Source organism: Biomphalaria glabrata, chromosome 3 (assembly GCF_947242115.1).
Source record: "Biomphalaria glabrata chromosome 3, xgBioGlab47.1, whole genome shotgun sequence".
In the NCBI taxonomy this organism is placed as follows: Eukaryota; Metazoa; Mollusca; class Gastropoda; family Planorbidae; genus Biomphalaria; species Biomphalaria glabrata.
Window position 1 is genome coordinate 15,882,349 of NC_074713.1, and position 19,685 is coordinate 15,902,033.

The window sequence follows — 19,685 nt, forward strand, 5'->3', positions numbered from 1 at the left end:
CACGGACCAGAGACAGAGCGAGTTAGAAAGAAGTCAGTCGAGTCCTGGACAGCAAGCAGTAAGGACTGTGTGCTATGAAGTGAATCCTCGAAAATGTAGCTGTACGAGCTAGAGAGACTTGTAGTGATTAGTTAGGCAGTTCTGTAGTGTAGCAAAGCATTTGAAGTTAGTGTAGCCAATAGTGAAGCCAATTGTGTTTATTGGCTGTTGTTGATGTATTTGTCACCGCCACATTGTTTATTGAGACTCTTGTTGTCAAGTTGATGTTTCAGATGTGTTGTTGTGTTGTTTAGCAGTGTTTACAGAAGGCCTGATAGACAAGATCGTAACAGTATTAATACCATTGTCAACCAGTTGTAAGGGGACTGGGTATCTGGAGGTTCTCCTTGCTGGCTTCTCCAAAGCAAATTAAAACAAAAATTGTTGACTATGAGGTATCGAGCCTTCTTTATTGAAGGCCGTCACGTTGGCTGCTGAGCTCTTATCCAGCTGTACGTATTAAAACAGAACCTTTATGGTTACTTTTTTAAATTTCAAATTTTTAGCCACCAGCACAATCCACGAGACTTACCTCCCCTTAGCTAGTATTGTCTCTATATAAAGCAAAATTATTGTATGACGGCTTATTGATTTAAAAAAAAAAAGGTCAATTTTTAAGATTGATAAATGTATTGTCATCGATACTAAATAATTGTGCAAAGTTTCAACTTGAATTGAAAGTCGAAGAGATAACGTGTACAAGATTTGTACCAGACAGAGTGAGTGGATATAAGCTTTGTTAAAAGTAATGAACAATGTCACGATAATGTTGACCGTTTGACTGCGTGAACAAGTCTTGACCCTTGTATCTTCGGGTAACCATTTCATTGGTTCTGCTGTATGCTCTTGTCATTTGAAAGAGTTTCAAAATTTTATAAATACATAAATAAACAGTACGTCAATTTCTATGCAGCAAACCACAAACTACTCTGCACTAATTTTAATCAACTTTTGTCAAATACTAACCTCTTCAATGGAAGGCTGCTTAAACTTGTTATTTGCTATAACTGAGATATAACTAAGATGTTATATTCTGAAAGAAATGTCTTTTTTTCACAGAGCAAAGGGAGAACTTGGAACTGAAATGTTGAAAAGACATCACGCTATTGCTAGGCAAACAATCAATGGTTGATTCAGAACTGTTTCATCAAGCTAGATGACAGCCAGTTCAAGGTGACAGAATTTCGCGCGGGATACAGAGATTGACAGATTTATTTATAGAAACGGTAGATATGGCAAAGTGCCAACCTCTGAACCAGACCTAGCGCTCGATAAAAAGTCTGTCGGGAGCAGCGTTCGCCCCTGGCGCTCGTCGGGCGATGTAGTCGTGTGTCCTGCCCAATTTCGGCCTTCAGATTCACCCATCAGCCTGGGGAGCGACCATGAAGGGGGCGGGGCTGGGGATGCTTGCGTGGGCGGAGACAGACGGGGCTCCTTGACAGAGGGCCGCTTCAGAAACAACAAAAGTTGCCCGGAAAAGCGGGGCAGCACGCCACGGTCTTCCCAGCGACCCGACGAAGTCGACGCCGGAGCCGCTCCACCCCAGCACCCCGAGGGCGTGGTCAGAGGTCAAGGTTTTAGACGCGGTGGCGGGAAGGCGACAGGTGTTCGCCGCATAAGCAACAGTTGTGCACAGCTCGATACAATATACATATCGGAGGGCTCGAACTACAAGCCCGATCAATTAGAACCCACATCATCGGCTAGGCTGAATGAATCTTACTCAGATACCTGTGTCGCTCATATTCAGGAAAGTGTTCCTGGTTTGAAACATATCTCCAATCTAACAAGCGAGCAATATTTGCAGCCGCGTATATTTCTGGAAGAAGCGCCGCTGGAACCTCACAAAGCTGAGTCAAGCGTTTCGACAAACAACCATCGACCTTTGTCAGGACCTAGCAGTTCTAAATCTCAGACTGCATTTTATCATCCGATTCAGGACTTACGAAGAAATACCGGCAAAGAGAACCATCTGCTTGGCCCAAACGTTTTCACCAAGTCTCTAGAGAACGGTTTCCATGGAAGTCCTATCGACACTGTACCGGAAGTAAATCATGAGACGCTGAGCTCAAGCAGAACTTCAAAGAATCTTAAAATCCAGCATATTGTTAAGAACGGGCGTGAGGTTTACCCTTCCGGATCTGATCCCGGAAACGCGGCGATTTCTAGCGCCCTAAGGGAGCAGTCACCTATTTGGGTCACCAGCACCAGCCGGCCAGGAGCCGTGGCGGCCCCAGAAGAGCCCCAAGACGATGAATGGGCGGAGCGCGTGAGTTTGAGCGACGCCAGCGACTATCAGCACCCCGAACCGGGCAGACATAGCCCGAGAGCAGGGGCCAATCCGGCGCGGACGGGAAAGCGCAAACAGGGCAGCAAGAACAATGCCAACTCCCGTTCGCGCCGGTTGATGTCCCGCCCTGGCAGACGTGGCTGCTGCCGAATCATTCACCTGAAGGAGGATAATGCTAGATTCATTTTATTGGCGGTCGTCATGGTGCTCTACATGCTGTCAGGAGCTGCCGTCTTCAACGCTCTGGAGAGAGAGAACGAGCTTCTGGAGCAGGCCACGTATAAGAAGCGCATTGAGGACTTCAAGAGCAAATACTCCAACGTGAACGAGACGGATTTACTCACGCTGTTGGATATACATTCAGAGGCGGAGCTCGCCGGTTTTACTGGTAACAAGAGACCACGATGGGATTTTTCCGGAGCTTTTTACTTTGTAGGAACTGTCGTGTCTACCATTGGTAAGTAAATTTTCTGTTCCCTGTGTTAACTTGCTATATGTACATTCTCTGTTCCCTGTGTTAACTTGCTATATGTACATTCTCTGTTCCCTGTGTTAACTTGCTATATGTACATTCTCAGTTCCCTGTGTTAACTTGCTATATGTACATTCTCAGTTCCCTGTGTTAACTTGCTATATGTACATTCTCTGTTCCCTGTGTTAACTTGCTATATGTACATTCTCTGTTCCCTGTGTTAACTTGCTATATGTACATTCTCTGTTCCCTGTGTTAACTTGCTATATGTACATTCTCAGTTCCCTGTGTTAACTTGCTATATGTACATTCTCAGTTCCCTGTGTTAACTTGCTATATGTACATTCTCTGTTCCCTGTGTTAACTTGCTATATGTACATTCTCTGTTCCCTGTGTTAACTTGCTATATGTACATTCTCGGTTCCCTGTGTTAACTTGCTATATGTACATTCTCTGTTCCCTGTGTTAACTTGCTATATGTACATTCTCTGTTCCCTGTGTTAACTTGCTATATGTACATTCTCGGTTCCCTGTGTTAACTTGCTATATGTACATTCTCTGTTCCCTGTGTTAACTTGCTATATGTACATTCTCGGTTCCCTGTGTTAACTTGCTATATGTACATTCTCTGTTCCCTGTGTTAACTTGCTATATGTACATTCTCGTTTCCCTGTGTTAACTTTCTATATGTACATTCTCTGTTCCCTGTGTTAACTTGCTATATGTACATTCTCTGTTCCCTGTGTTAACTTACTATATGTACATTCTCGGTTCCCTGTGTTAACTTGCTATATGTCTGACAGATTTGTAACTACTATCTCTGGTCACTGTGTTTTTGTTTTTGTTGTTTTTTTTTTGTCATCATTCAGTGTAAAATTTCATTATCATCTCATCTCATCCTGCCCGTGTTCCCCCCCCCCCTGGGGCATAGCCCCCAACCAGCTTTCCCCAGTCGTCTTTCCAATTGTCCCCACATCTATCCCATCTGTTAGGTATCTGCAGCCATATATTTCTGAGACGTCTCTAGAGAAAAAAAAAAGAACTTTTGAAATAACTGTAGGGGTAACAGTACTTCATGAAACTATTTGAACAATGGACATCGTTTTTTGTTTACTGAGATGCAGTAAAGTTCTGGACACATTGGAATTATTGCTTTACACTCATAGAAAACATGGACATTATCATTATTCTCAAGCCTGCACACAGTTTCAAAAACACACAAAAAAAAGTTGCACAAACAATAATTGGTATCCATGGCGATGTTTTACTTTTTTTTTTTGTTCTGATTTGTCCTCACATTTTGTCCATGCGTTAGTTTATATTTTAGAATATGAAATAGCTTTTTTTTTAAATGGCTAATGCAGCAGCCCAAACAATGGGGGCCATCATTACAGCATTGTCCTCGTTATAGGGTAGCACTCTAGAACAGCGCACAACTTACGGCCCTCGGGTCATATTCGACCTGTGCTATCCCGATACTACTGCCCACGGTTCCATTAAATATATATGGAGAGAAATACTCTGAAAAACAAAAAATAAAGACACATTTCTCATTCCATATGTTAGGTCTAATTCATATAAGTTCTATCAGACGGTTTGCCTGAATCAGTCACGACATGACAGAATTTAAGTCACTGATTAACAGGTCAGATTGACACATAATTGACACATGAAATGCGTAGGACGTAATTACCTTCTCTTATGAGGTAACGTCTGTAATGTATAAGATAAGACTCGATGATTTTATTGCAGTGATGCGACAATTGATACACACTTGGAAACTTATAGGGTCTCCAGGCCATATAAGGTGGTGCAGCACTGGCCTAGAAATTTACAAAGTGACTTACAAACATTTGACTACCATGGCCTATATGCACTCGGGTGCTGAATCGACTATCATTTAATGCACTTTTTTTTTTCTTGGAGGTGAGGGGATCCATGGCCCCGAACTCGAAGTTGTATAAGACTTTAACATAACAGAGAAATGTCAACAAGGATTTATAGTATCTTTAAGTTGTCGACGTTCTAATGCTTACATTGTTAGTTATAGCCACGATTGTTGACCTTGGCCTTGAGTTTTGACCCTGGCCTTGAGTGTGGAACCTTGGCCTTGTGTGCGGATTTTGATTTTAAAAATTGATTGATGTGGTTTAGCTCCACACGAGTTCATCGATGATTCATTGGATGAATAGATTTGAATCCTGACCAAAGAACACAAGCTATTGATTCCATTCAGTCAGTCTCTTGAACTTCACTACACAATGTTATATTTTAATGGATTTCGCTGATAAGCACGCTAAATGGTTTGTACAGGCAAGACTGGTTGGGACCATTATTCATATAATTTACATATGGGTGCTGGGTGCTGGGTGGAGTTGTTGTTTTTTATGCAATGGTCGTGCTATTTATGTATTATTTCTTTCTTAACACATATAGCACTCTGATTGTGTATCACTCTTCTCTCTCTTTCTCTTTCTTTCTCTTTCTTTCTCTTTCTTTCTCTTTCTTTCTCTTTCTTTCTCTATGTCTCTCTCACACTCACCCTCTGTCTCAATCTCTTTCTCGTTTTCTCTCTCCTTCTCTCTCTCTCCTTCTCTCTCTCTCTCTCCTTCTCTCTCTCTCTCCTTCTCTCTCTCTCTCTCTCCTTCTCTCTCTCTCTCTCTCTCTCACTCTCTCACAAAGGCTTGTGAACTGAAAGTGAAGGCAACGAAAAAAAAAAAACCCAATAGAGATGTTTTTGTTAATGCTATACACAGATCTCGATTCTACCTATCAATTATCTTCATAGCAAAGGGAACACCATCAGATTAGCTGAATTAACTGTTGTTTTTTTAACTATAAAGGGTAAAAAAAATTACATTCGAATCCTATTAACAGGTTGGTCCGATTAACCGGATTCGATTGTACTTTATGATTGCTTTTTTTAAAAAGTTTGGAAACAAAAAACTTATTATTGTATTCCTTCTGTTTCTATGTCGCAATGAAAGCTTCTCCCCTGTTTACTGAACCATTAAGTATTGACTTGAGCCCACATATGATAATGAACTATGTTGCAATGCAGACCCATATGTGACACCAACAAGGTCTTGTCTAGTCTAGACATGTACATTTAACATATAAGACAAAAAAGTTATTACAACCGTGCTTTTAACTGTTAAGTAATTGTTCCAACATAATTAAAAACAAATTAGCATACAATTAGTGTTAACAGTAAGTAAAGTTCCCCTTTCAGTGTTAACAGTAAGTAAAGTTCCCCTTTCAGTGTTAACAGTAAGTAAAGTTCCCCTTTCAGTGTTAACAGTAAGTAAAGTTCCCCTTTTCAGACCTTGTGGTCTATAGGACAGATGATGTAATGGTCATCTGTTTCTGTGGCCTACGGTTAACGAGGGTGTCATGTGGCCAGCACTACTAACCGCCTTTACATTCCTCAACTAATGTCAGGTATCCATTTGAGCTTGGTGGACTCAGAGGCGTCCAAAGATCCCGAAATTTAAAATCCCAGTCTTGATCAGGATTCGAACCCTGGACCCCTTGTTCGGAAGCCAAGCACTTTACTGATTAGTCAACGCGCCTCCTTGTTAACAGTAGCGTCCTCAACATAGATAAACAGGGATTTTGAAGTCCTTACCAACAAACTTCCGATACTAAATGGAGCTATAAAAAGTCTAAGGACTGCGCAATCTTGTGAATCATGTTCAACTCATTCTCCCAGGGTTCGGGTCCCGGTGTTTGAGAATGAGTTGTGCTGGCTACACTGTATTCTTGACCATTGTGAGCACAGAAACGAATAAATGCTACTTCCCCTGCATGTCTAAATTTGTGTAACTCTATAGAAATATGTTTCTTCACATCTCGTTGTATTTTTTTGAAACTATGCCACATACACTTCTCTTTGCAACATTCCCACGTGTTAGATTGTATCTCTCTCTTCGTAATTCTATTACAGTGTGTGTGTGTGTGTGTGTTACAGGCAGTTAGTGAATTGTACACTGAATGGGTCGATAGGAAAACATTCAAACAGATGTTTCATGGTACTATCGATTCTAACTAACATTGTGCATTATTTCCTTTCTAACTGGATCTCAGGGCATTCAGTTCTTTTGGGTTTCTTTGTTCCATCTGTGCACCATTTCTTTGTCATAAACATTCTCTTTATTTTGATTTAACAACCACCACCATCACCACCCCCTCTCTCCCTCTCTCTCTCTCTCTCTCTCTCTCTCTCTTAATATTATAAACTTTTTTTAAAATTATAATCTTTCCAATGTCCCAAAATCTTGAACTTAAATCTTCTTTGCTCGTCAAGTAAATATTCTCTCTTCTTTCTCTTCACAAACTTCCTTTCTCTGAATATCATCAATGAAGAAATCGTACATAACTCTATCCATGTAATACCCTCAAATACAAGTTGGTATTGTAGGATAATTTCCCCTTTTTTCCCCACCCGAAAGGCGAGTGAAATACTCTGAATTAAAATAAATCCACTTAATGTTCTCCGACTAGTATTTGAAGTTGAACTGCATTCATTTCCCTACAAACATACATCTATACAGTTATAACAAGAAAAACTTTTTTTTAAAATACTTTTAAAACAAAACAAACATTATAGAAAGTGTAATTGTATCAATTAATTTGGATCAGCCATGTTATTAAATATGTAATAGATCTAGACCAACAACGATAAATATTTTTACTATTATTATTTATTATTATATTATTATGTTTATCGCTATTTCAGGCTTTTAGTTTTCTCAATACGCTATGATCTTATCACTTTTCTGGGCCGGGGGGGGGGGATTTTGTCTACCGTTATCTCTTTTTAAAAGCATTTATATTCAAAAAAAAAAGCAGGAGAGGGAACGACCTGAAGTTGAACTTATGGCTCAAGCCGACAAACTCTGCTAATGAGGTGGTTATGAAAATAGAAGATTGTATAGTTATCTATTGTTTGTTTGGATACCACTTTGGAGACTATACTGGGTACTGGATACCACTTTGGAGACTATACTGGGTACTGGATACCACTTTGGAGACTATACTGGGTACTGGATACCAGTTTGGAGACTATACTGGGTACTGGATACCTCGCTGGATACTGTATACAACGATGGATACCACACAGAATACCACGCTGGATACCACAATGGATGCTGGATACCATACGGGGTACTGGATACCACTTTGGATACTGGATACCACGCTGGTTACCATACCAAACTCATAAAACTCCAGAAATTGGTGACTTCGTTATTCTGTGTTTATATATATATATATATATATATATATATATATATGTTCAACTAGAATTTCTTCATTTGTGATCAGGTTGAATGTGAAAGCAGTTGATGAGATTTGACCTCCGTGTGTGTACGTAGTCAGGGCAATAATCTGGACGTACGTTTTGAGCAAAGCTTTGAGATATTTTACTCTCTTTTCTCTCTTTTTTTTTTACTTTCTAGTTTCTCTTTTTTGTTACTTTTTTTTTCTCTTTATATCTCTTTTATTTTATCTCTCTACTTTTCTCTTTATTTCACTCTCTCTCTCTCTCTCTCCCCCCCCCCTATCTCTTATTCGTAGGACGTAATCCTCTTCTTCTTTGATTCTTCTTCTGTATTTTACAAGATAAGAAGATAAGATATTCTCTCACGCTTTCTTAACATTTCGTTACAATGTTCTTTAATGTATATATTTGTATTGCTAGTGTATTGCAAGTGTATTGCTAGTCAGACAGACTGCGATAATGAAAGGAACAGAAAGGAACAGAAAGAAAGATGCTATTGAGACAAAGATGAACATAATTAGTAAACTTAAAACATTTCCTATAAGACTGAAATGACTCTGGATCAGAAGAATTTTTTTTTTGGACATTCCAATGGTCTAGAGGTTAAGTTCTCTTAGTGCGTTATCGCTAGACGGTGGTGTCGAATCCAGAGTCACAGGTTTGAGCCTCTGTCGGCGCATTCCTTTATTTTCATAGCATTTTAATTCACTACCTTCTCTCATGCTATTCATTTATGTCTAATATATGTAAGAAATGGAAAGCTGGAAAACTTAGAAGAATTAAAAATAAATACATGTAAAATAAAAAAATACATAAAAAGCAAAGCTTAAATAAGGGAAAGCAATAGCAGTATTATAGCATTTATAGCAATATATCTCTCAATACTGAGATAATGCTCAAAGTTTTATTTCCCTTTTCTATTAAAACACAATTAATAAATATTCCCTGATTAGTTAATTTTTTGATTGAGTCATGTTTTGTTAGGGACCATGAAAATAGTTGTGTAAAGTTTCAACTTGATCCGAGAATGGGAATTGGGATTTAACGATGTTTATTATTTTTACCAGACAGACAGACAGACGGACAGAATGAGTCAATAAAAGTTTTGTAAAAATAAAAAAAAAGGTCGATGACATGACTAAGTGAGCTTCTAGAAAATTCACTTGTGCTGAACTCTCAACTGTCAACTGCCAAGGGTTAGTCTTTGACAGAAGGTGTTGTCACTGACGTGTGTAAGTTCAAACCACTCATACCTTCCTCCACCTCCCTCCCCCTCTCGGCGCCTCGCACCTCATCGATCAGGTAAGAAACGTGACGATGTGAGGATGCTTGTATCGAACAGATTTGAGGGCGTGTCATTCACCTCGCAGGCGAGGGGTGCACATTCACAAACACACACACACATACATGCTCATACACGCACGGTCATATACACACACGCTCTTACACATACACAAACATTGATACACACTCACTCTCTCATACATACACCTAAACCTATGTACACACACTATACAATTAATGCTGAACTCATCCAGACGTATGCAGGGGGCGAGGGGGGGGAGAAGTACCTGCCGCCGTCATTACCCATCCCTTGACCTTTACTCTTAACGTTCATATTGTCTTGTGCTTAATTGTATATTTAAGAAACATAACTATAGACTGTATAAGTTTACACGGGGTGATAAGTGGGTCGAATCCCAAGCTCTTGTAATCCGCTAAACTTGCCGGCTTGATACACCTCGTTTACCTCCCCCTTTCCCCAGTCTTCAGACTCTCAAATCAATCTTCCTAGTTACCGTGTGGCGTGTCAATGTCACGGCGTTATCTCACGTGACAGGTGTTGCCATTTGTGTCACGTGTCACGACACAGAAAGACTTCGAGGGGGCTTTGACTTTATCGATGGCTTTATTGTTATAACACCCTGCATGCAAACACTGGCAATCGATCAGAGATGAGAAGCATAACATTAGGACAGTGGAAAGAGCTTGAATAGGACATAGTCACGGCAGTCAAGTTATACCATTAGATGCAGTATCTTCATGACGGGACATAGTCACAGCAGTCAAGTTATACCATTAGATGCAGTGTCTTCATGACGGGACATAGTCACAGCAGTCAAGTTATACCATTAGATACAGTGTCTTCATGACGGGACATAGTCACAGTAGACAAGTTATACCATTAGATACAGTGTCTTCATGACTGGACATAGTCACAGCAGTCAAGTTATACCATTAGATGTAGTGTCTTCATGACTGGACATAGTCACAGCAGTCAAGTTATACCATTAGATACAGTGTCTTCATGACGGGACATAGTCACAGCAGTCAAGTTATACCATTAGATACAGTGTCTTCATGACTGGACATAGTCACAGCAGTCAAGTTATACCATTAGATACAGTGTCTTCATGACGGGACATAGTCACAGCAGTCAAGTTATACCATTAGATACAGTGTCTTCATGACGGGACATAGTCACAGTAGTCAAGTTATACCATTAGATACAGTGTCTTCATGACGGGACATAGTCACAGCAGTCAAGTTATACCATTAGATACAGTGTCTTCATGACTGGACATAGTCACAGCAGTCAAGTTATACCATTAGATACAGTGTCTTCATGACGGGACATAGTCACAGCAGTCAAGTTATACCATTAGATACAGTGTCTTCATGACGGGACATAGTCACAGTAGTCAAGTTATACCATTAGATACAGTGTCTTCATGACGGGACATAGTCACAGCAGTCAAGTTATACCATTAGATACAGTGTCTTCATGACGGGACATAGTCACAGCAGTCAAGTTATACCATTAGATACAGTGTCTTCATGACGGGACATAGTCACAGCAGTCAAGTTATACCATTAGATACAGTGTCTTCATGACGGGACATAGTCACAGTAGTCAAGTTATACCATTAGATGTAGTGTCTTCATGACGGGACATAGTCACAGTAGTCAAGTTATACCATTAGATACAGTGTCTTCATGACGGGACATAGTCACAGCAGTCAAGTTATACCATTAGATACAGTGTCTTCATGACGGGACATAGTCACAGTAGTCAAGTTATACCATTAGATGTAGTGTCTTCATGACGGGACATAGTCACAGTAGTCAAGTTATACCATTAGATGTAGTGTCTTCATGACGGGACATAGTCACAGTAGTCAAGTTATACCATTAGATGTAGTGTCTTCATGACGGGACATAGTCACAGTAGTCAAGTTATACCATTAGATGTAGTGTCTTCATGACGGGACATAGTCACAGTCAATTAGAAAACGACAGAGCAAATCAATGACGTGTAATGGACATGTGACTAAATAACTTATAACCACTTTGCAACAAAACTTGCGAGATTCGGTCAGTGAACTCAACACCCATTAATATAAATTGGCAATGTTGTTAAAATTTAATTAAAATTCATAATTTTAAAGTTTTTATAAAACACAATTTCAGTGACTTAAAATGAGCTGCTATCTCGGTCACTCATGTGTATAATGATACGATAGCCCAGACAGCGAGTGTTGCATTGATTTCTTGAATGTAGTCTCGCAGACTTGTGGTCTATGCTTGTGTCTGACATCAACAATGGAAGAGTTGGCAGCGATGTAACGATTGAAACAATGGCCCAGTGAGTTCTGAAACAAAGTCAAACAGAAATGACTCCCGTTGAACATTTGGTCGTTTAATTTCGTTTGGAGCAAGAAACGTTGAACAAAGGTTCTCATTCTATAGCCTAGGAGTACCCTTTTCATGTAGTGTCGTATGTCATTCATAGTATGGGCCTTGTTTTAAAATATAGTTGACATACATACATACATATCAAATGCGTTTTTCCTTTTAAAACACAGATAAACACTTTCTTTTAATTGTTAGTAGCTTGGACATAGAAAACACTTTAGTAGCCCAAAAATTTGTATAGCATTTTTTTTAAGAAAAAAAAGTTTACTGAATATTATAAAAATATTTTAATAAACCACCTGTCATAAATATAATCATGTTTTACTATTAATAGTGAATATTTGTAGATATGGTGTATTTTTTATGAAAAAAAAGTGTTTGCATATTTTATTTTCAAAAAAAAAAAATTCGCTTTAAAAAAAAAATTCAAAAAGTGAAACGTTGCACCAGAACTTTGCAAGATCGAAAATATGATCTTGGGTTTTTATAACTTTTTTCTTGTTTTTAATAATAATAATAATAATAATAATAACAATAATCTTTATTATCCGTAAGGAAATTTGTCTTACAATTTGTGCATTACCAAACAAAAAACATTATATAACTATAAGAAACCAAAGTGTACATTCACACCAGACTCACTCATAATTTACATGTGACAAAGTTTGTACCAGATTGTTCTTATTTAATGATTTGATTGCCAGGGGAACAAAAGAGTGTTTGTGTCTGTTTGTCTTTGCTATCGGTGTCTTGTATCTCTTTTGTGATGGTAAAATCACAAAATCCTGACACAAAGGGTGATTCTTTATTTCAAGGATCTTGTTAGCTTTTTTATAGATGTTTGTCTCAAACAACTGCCCAAATGGGGTTTGTTTTTTGCCAATGATTTTGAGATCTAAACGGGACGGACGGACAGACAGACGGACGGGCAGACCTTTTGAGGGCTTCTAAAAAAGAGCGTGAATAAGAGAAAGAAAACAACGTGTGTGTGAGACCGAGAGGAAAAGATTAAAATAGAGAGAGAAGAGAGGGAGAAAAAGTGAAAGAGAGAGTAAAGGATAGAGAGAAAGAGAGAAAAAGAGAATCGTTCGCTTTAAAACTTTCTCTGGGACACTTTCATGATTTTCCATGCAATAACATTTGTGTGCTATTTATTGGAAACCTCTTAAGTGGCTCAAAGGTTAGCTATTGATCCAAGCTGACGTGGATGCATTGGTCAGCGAAACTGACCAGTATCTTGAGTTAGCTGTTTAGGCTGTTTTGTGGGATCGTTCCATGAATTTTTTTAATATCTGCATTCATTTAGCACCCAAAACGTCCGTAGTACAGTCCGTACCATCAAAGTATGTATCATTCTGGTATATACTTTAGTTAATAGCAGGGCGGAGTAAAGGTTAGATAGATAGATAGATAGATAGATAGATAGATAGATAGATAGATAGATAGATAGATATTATATAATATTCAAATTGTCGCTACAGCTTGGTGGGCGTTCATTGTAGAATGTTTTGGACACGGCTCTATCCTTGTATTCATACTGTTATGGGCTAATCTTTTATCTGACTTCTTTTCTATCTCATTAAGTACTCCACATTAGCCACAGAACATTACAGGTTAATAATACACTTGATAACGACTTTTACTGTTGCAAATGACACATTTATTTATAACTGGAAAGTCCGTCTAGTCTTTATAAACGTCGCCACTTATCTAACTAACATCTGTAACAACCTACTTCTGTACTATCGCCATGTTGCTCTTTCTGTTCGTCTAGTCTACTACGTCATTCGTCTGTCTTACTACGTCACTACTTTTACCTTCGCTCAAACAATACAGAACATACTTGTGGTCTAACAAAACTAACCTACTCTCTAAACTAGTACATAACAATGCATACACAACTCTAGTTCAAGAACTTGTTTCTAGCGGTTGATAATGATAAAGTGATAAAGAAACCGACTTTTTCTGCTCATTGATTGGTCAAAGTGATTGTTTTAATTTTCTGCTATAATTCTAAAATTACGTTTTGAAAGACCTATAATCATTGACACTTCATTGGACTTTCTAAAGTCAAAAGGTCTGATACATAGATACTAGTATAATGAATATGAATTGTATGTGTTTATAATGAAATCTTTCATTAAGTATTTTAAGTTTCGCCATTTTTAGACTTTTTTTTTTTCTAATTTTTTGGTAAAGTTTTTTCTTTCATCAAACTTCCGTCCATGTTTTTGTATTTGACAGTTTGATCCTCAAAAGTTAGAACCATAGACATAAATAAATATAAACTGGCCGAAGGAAGTAACTTCATGTAACTTGAAAACATGTATATCTATTGTATTCGGATTTCCGAATTATTAAAAATTGCATGATCTTCATTCTTAGAGATTAAACAAAACTACACTGCCTCCTTATTTACAATATATTTAGGTGTGTGGCTGAAATAGATATGAATACTCAACTTTTATACTGCTCATAAATGCTGTATAATAAAGTAAACAAAATTGCAAGTCACAAATTTTCGTTTCATAAAACTCTTTAATCGGCCAGTCTATATTTATTTATGTCTATGGTTAGAACCGAATTTCATTCCCTTGACTAAATCATAGTTCTTGTTGTGCAGAGATCTGTTTGTTTTATTTTACATATTGACATTATAACATTATTTTTTCAAGATTCATCTGACATTAATTGGTTTAAAATTGCGTTTCTTTCTTTTAGTTCTAATGCAACATTACGTCATACTCTAATGTCCAGTTCATAAAACGCCAGAGGAATTGACAGCAACGGTTCAATAGTTTTGATGTATCGGTCTAGTAATCAACCTCTGATTTATTTTTGTTTAGAAATGTTGTGTGAAACACTGGGAAGGGGGGCTGAGGGCGTGGTTTTAATAAAATATCAATAATCAACTTCCTGAGGAGAGTAACATTCCCTAAGAGCCAAGAAACTCAAAATTGCTGACAAAATGAAAGTAAAAAACAATATTTATTTACAGCTATTACAGTCCAAATTATAGACACTTGAAGCTAGAGAGTTACACATAGTTTTTTTTTTACATAATTATATTATCAGATGTTGATGTTTTTTTAACATTTGCTGATAAATGGGCTTTTCCCAACATGACAAACAGATACTCTACACTTTAAGCATATCAATAAAGGCCCATGTCACAAGACGCGAGCAGTCTGCTAGGACTGGAGGTTGATCTTGGAGGCCTTACTGTTGATTCTGGACCTGTGTCTTGATCTTTTGTGTCTTGATCTTTTGTGTCTTGATCTTTTGTGTCTTGATCTTTTGTGTCTTGATATTTTGTGATTGATCCCTGTCGCGATGTATAGCTTGACATGAAGCTTGGTTGTAGTTGGGAGTCTCTTGATCACGTGCACGCAGATCACATGACACATGATCACATGACACCAGAATGCTATTTAAAACACGTAACGTAGAACTTAATTCTTGAAGCATCCAAAAAAAAACAACAACACAGGTCTGTACGACGTGGCAACGAGCTATTGGCTAAGCCGCCCACAGGTTGTGACGTTGCAGGTCAGTGTCGAGGCCTTCTATAAGGAGTGGCCTGGCACCAAGCGTTTCTCTTGCTAAGATTCTGTTGAAGGTTTCTGATCAGGCCGAGTTGGTTGCTCGCGTCGTGAAAGTTCCGTCCACCGTGCAGATCAATTAAGAACGCAATGAATGACCTGGAATAGATTATGTTGACTCAATGAGGTTCATTCATGAGTGCACTGCGCTCAACTAATCCGTTAAACAAATTCCTGCTCGGTCAGCTGACAACCACGTGACGGCATGGAGCGCGACGGCATTGTTTTGAGCTTATAAATATTTGAGAGAAAGTAAAAAAAAAAAAAAAATATTTGGGTGCAAATTTTTTTTTTTAGGTTTTTAAACTCAGCTTCTCTCGACGATCACATGCTGTCTTGCACTAAAATAGAAACTACTTTGGTTTCATCTGACAGTGGAGCCCTATTCTGGAGGTGGGTTTTTAACGGATATGGGCCGCGGGCCACAGTTTGAGCATCACTGGTCTAATGTAAAAAGGGGCATTAATGAAAATGTGTTCGGATTATGCTAATTGACTTAAGTCTTTGAAAGAAACAAGTTGGCGTCTGTGTAACTTTAGTGTTATACTGTTATGTTAGTCAAGTATCTCACGCGTTTATCCCATTTAAATGACCCCCCCCCCCTTTTTTTTTCCATCTTCTAATCAATTATTTTGTGGATTGCCGTCACTTTAAAAGTAAGTAAAGTTCTCTTTACAGACCTTGTGGTTTATAAGGCAGATGATGTAAAGATCATCTATTTATGTACCCTACGTTTAATTGAGGATGTCATGTGGCCAGCACAACGACAAACCGCCTTAAATTTTCCCCAACTAATGACAGATACCCATTAGAGCTGGGTGGACTCAGAGGCGCCCTAAGATCGTGACATTAAAAATCCCAGTCTTCACCAGGATTCGAACCCGGGCCCAAGCGCTTCTCCAATCAGCCACCGCGCCTCTCAAAATAATTTAATGGAACCTTCATTCATTGACGGTTGGAATAAGATGACCTATAAATTATAGCTTTTATATAGCATGCTCAGAGCGCTTTGGTCCCATCTCATTTATGAACCAGTGGGTGCAGGGGTAGCCAAGCCAAGCGAAGTTAGAGTGTACTTAGCCTCTCGACCACGCTACCTATAGACCAAAAGGTTTGAAAGGGGAACTTTACTTTTACTTCTTTACTTATTCACTGACCACGGATCTTTTTTCCCCTCTTTTCCCCGTTTTTTTTAAATGTTTTTATTTAAATTCTTTCCGAATGTAGAAGTGTGTTCAAGCTGCTTAGTCGTCTGCATTTAAGTGTTACAGAGATAGTTGTTGCATCTTGCTTGTTGCATCTTGCTTGTTGCATCTTGATTGTTGCATCTTGATTGTTGCATCTTGCTTGTTGCATCTTGCTTGCAACAGACCTGATTCTGACTGAAATTAATATTGATTATTGAATCCTTCGACCACTAATTAATGAGAATTTAGACAATTAAATATATTTTAGTATTGTTCTTCATTTCCCTAACCTGTCGTGAACTGTTACTGAATCTGTTGTGAAATTTTGAAGAACCTGTCGTGAACTGTTACTGAATCTGTCAGTATCTATTCCTGAATCTGTCAGTATCTATTCCTGAATCTGTCAGTGTCTATGATTAAATCTGTAATGAACTATTCCTGAATATGTCGTGAACTATTCTCGAATCTGTCAGTGTCTATTCCTGAATCTGTCAGTATCTATTCCTGATAAGTCATTAGCTACTTGAAGAAACTTTCGATAACTAATCCTGCGTCTGTCAGCTGAACAAGTGCCAGACAAAAAGACTTTAAACATTCAGACTGGAGTTGGATCGCATTGAATAAACCCAAGGAGTAAATGTGTACTTCTCGGATGCCAGATAGGATCGAAGTTGTGATTTCTGCTTTGTACGATCTGGTCCTTTTACAACCACAGACTAGACGTAAATTGTCTGTCCACGGACAAACACAGAGACAACACAAAAACAATGCTAAACACAATGGGGGTAAGGGGAGCGAGAGAGAGTGAGAGAGAGAGAGAGAGACAGACAGAGAGAGAGAGAGAGAGGAATGAATTCTTTTACTAACTTAAGCTGTTATCAATCGATGATCGAATTCTTTTTTTTTTTGGTCTTACATTCACCTGTGATGCAAACTTGACTACAGGGATAATGCTGGATTCCTCCTCCGCGTGCCCCCTCTCCAGCGCCCCATACGCCACTCGGTCTCCCTTGAAGGTAAAGAGATAATCATCTTGAAGACTTAGATTCCATCTCAACACGAGATCTACTGGACGAACCAAGACCAAAAAACAACACTAACAATACAAAGCATGACAAGAAGTGCGTATGTGCGTGAGTGCGTGCGTGAGTGTATTGGGGAGGGGGCAATGTTTTCTCTGTACTGACGTCATATTATGTCTTAGTTATTTTAAGAAGTGAACTCATGACAAACAAAGCACTTATTACTACATAGAACTAATAAAACAAATACTCTCATTATTTAATACTTATTTTCCCTATAATTTTTTGTTTACAAACTCATTGGTGGCCCCTACGAGTCCGTAGTTATGAAAAACTAAAGTACACATGAACTTACATCTAAGCCGCAATCACAACTAGGATTTTCAATTCCACAATAAGACATTTGTATGTATGTATCATTGACAGACTCTGTAGGAATTGAGTAAGTAACATTGTAGGTATTATGTAACATTTATTTAAAATATCAAATTTTACTTAATATTCAAAAAATCTAGTAAACTATTAACTTCCTTAGATACATATTAAGATACAAGAGATTATAACTTACGCTAACGCTGCTTGGAAATGGCTGCATGAATAAAGGATGTAACTGTTACTCAGTAATTATAAAAATATAATTTTTGGTTCTACTAAGTCCCTGAGAAGAAACACTGGGTTTTGAGGGTTAAAAAATAAATTGATGTCGTAATTAATTAAGTGATTTTTCTAAACTTTTAATAAATTGTTTTGTCACGCACCACGAGTTTTGGTGCTAAACTTCAGCTCGATAGGATAATGAATACTTGTCAAAATAAATCATTCCATTTTATATCTTTTAATTAGACTATGACAAGACAAAAGTCAGAGGAATTTTAATCTCCACACCTTTGAGATTTATGTAGTGCACGGTGTAGCTGTGGTATTGACTATTGAATAATTTTTGTAGTTTTCTCGTACAGCCTTAAAATGGTTTATATATAGATGCATACAATATTTATATTTAATTTCCATCATGCGAGAACATTAAAGGAATGAAGAAGTCACTTGAATTGAACGCGTGCTTATAAGAACAGCACTAATATACTTCGATGTTCTGGGGGCTATGAAAAACAACACCAACATTTTAGTAAATCCAAACACGGCAACAAACAACTGGCACTTAGATATCCTCCCCAGTGTCGCCTGACTGTGAAAAAGAGCGGGAAAAATGTTTTGTTGGTGTTGCTTGTTTGTGTTTGTAACATTCATTATTTGTATCATTTATTGAGTTCTTTAGAAGAAAGGAATCACTCTAGAAGTTGTTTAAAGGAGGTATTGCTTTTCAAAATAAAGTTTTCTTGTTTTTTGAGCCCTAAGGAACAAGTTGCACCTCTTCCAGTTGGTCATCTCTACCCCCCCCCCCCCCCCACGCCTGAACTAGAAAGCAGGAATTAGTTTTGGTTTAAATTAAGGTAGCGTTTCTCAAACTGTGGGATGAAACCAACCTTCCCCGGGGGTGAAACACGGGCCGCGAAGTACCGAGGGATACTTATTGTTGTGGTTAGAATAGGTAGATCGTGGTAGAAATGGTAAATTACAACTCCCCCCCCCCACACACACACACACAAACATGTTTCTGTTTTATTACTGTGCAGCTTTTTTTTTTTTTTTACCTATTTAAAAAAAACAAATTCAGAGTTCTTGTGTTCTGTGTGTGTGTGTTGTGTGTGTGTGTGTGTTGTGTGTGGAACAGAATCATGTCTTTTGGGTGCTTCTGTATTCCATTTTATAACTTCAACTATCTTTATTCTGTAATTTTGTTACACTGTTGCCAATCTTCTTAACTCTTTCTCTCCGTAATTATTTACCACATTCTGGTGGAATCAACGCTGGTATCGTCAGTGAGGAGAGAAAGAGTTAAGGATTGTAACTCCTTATGACTTCCTTGTCACTATGCCTGGTGTTATTAGATGTTTTCATCCATGGCGGCACAAGTCCGTACAAAGCAAGCTCTGTTTAGGTGTCTCCGGTGTGAACCCTGAAGGAAGGGTAGATAACCTTTGTTTTAGTGTCTCAACTTTTGATCTTTTTAGGCAATGTTTAGCTCTACAAAAAAT

The 19,685-nt window shown here is 38.3% G+C and overlaps 1 protein-coding gene across 1 annotated transcript in view; it reads left to right on the plus strand.

Annotated features, from left to right (window-relative positions):
• The first annotated feature begins 1,216 nt into the window (after window positions 1–1,216).
• Window positions 1,217–19,685, plus strand: part of LOC106065639 (potassium channel subfamily K member 12-like) — a 134,676-nt gene continuing 116,207 nt past the window's right edge. Inside the window, exon 1 of the mRNA XM_056023647.1 lies at window positions 1,217–2,786. Within this exon, the coding sequence (XP_055879622.1) occupies window positions 2,447–2,786 (340 nt within the window). The 5' untranslated portion in view covers window positions 1,217–2,446. The remainder of the gene's footprint in view (window positions 2,787–19,685) is intronic.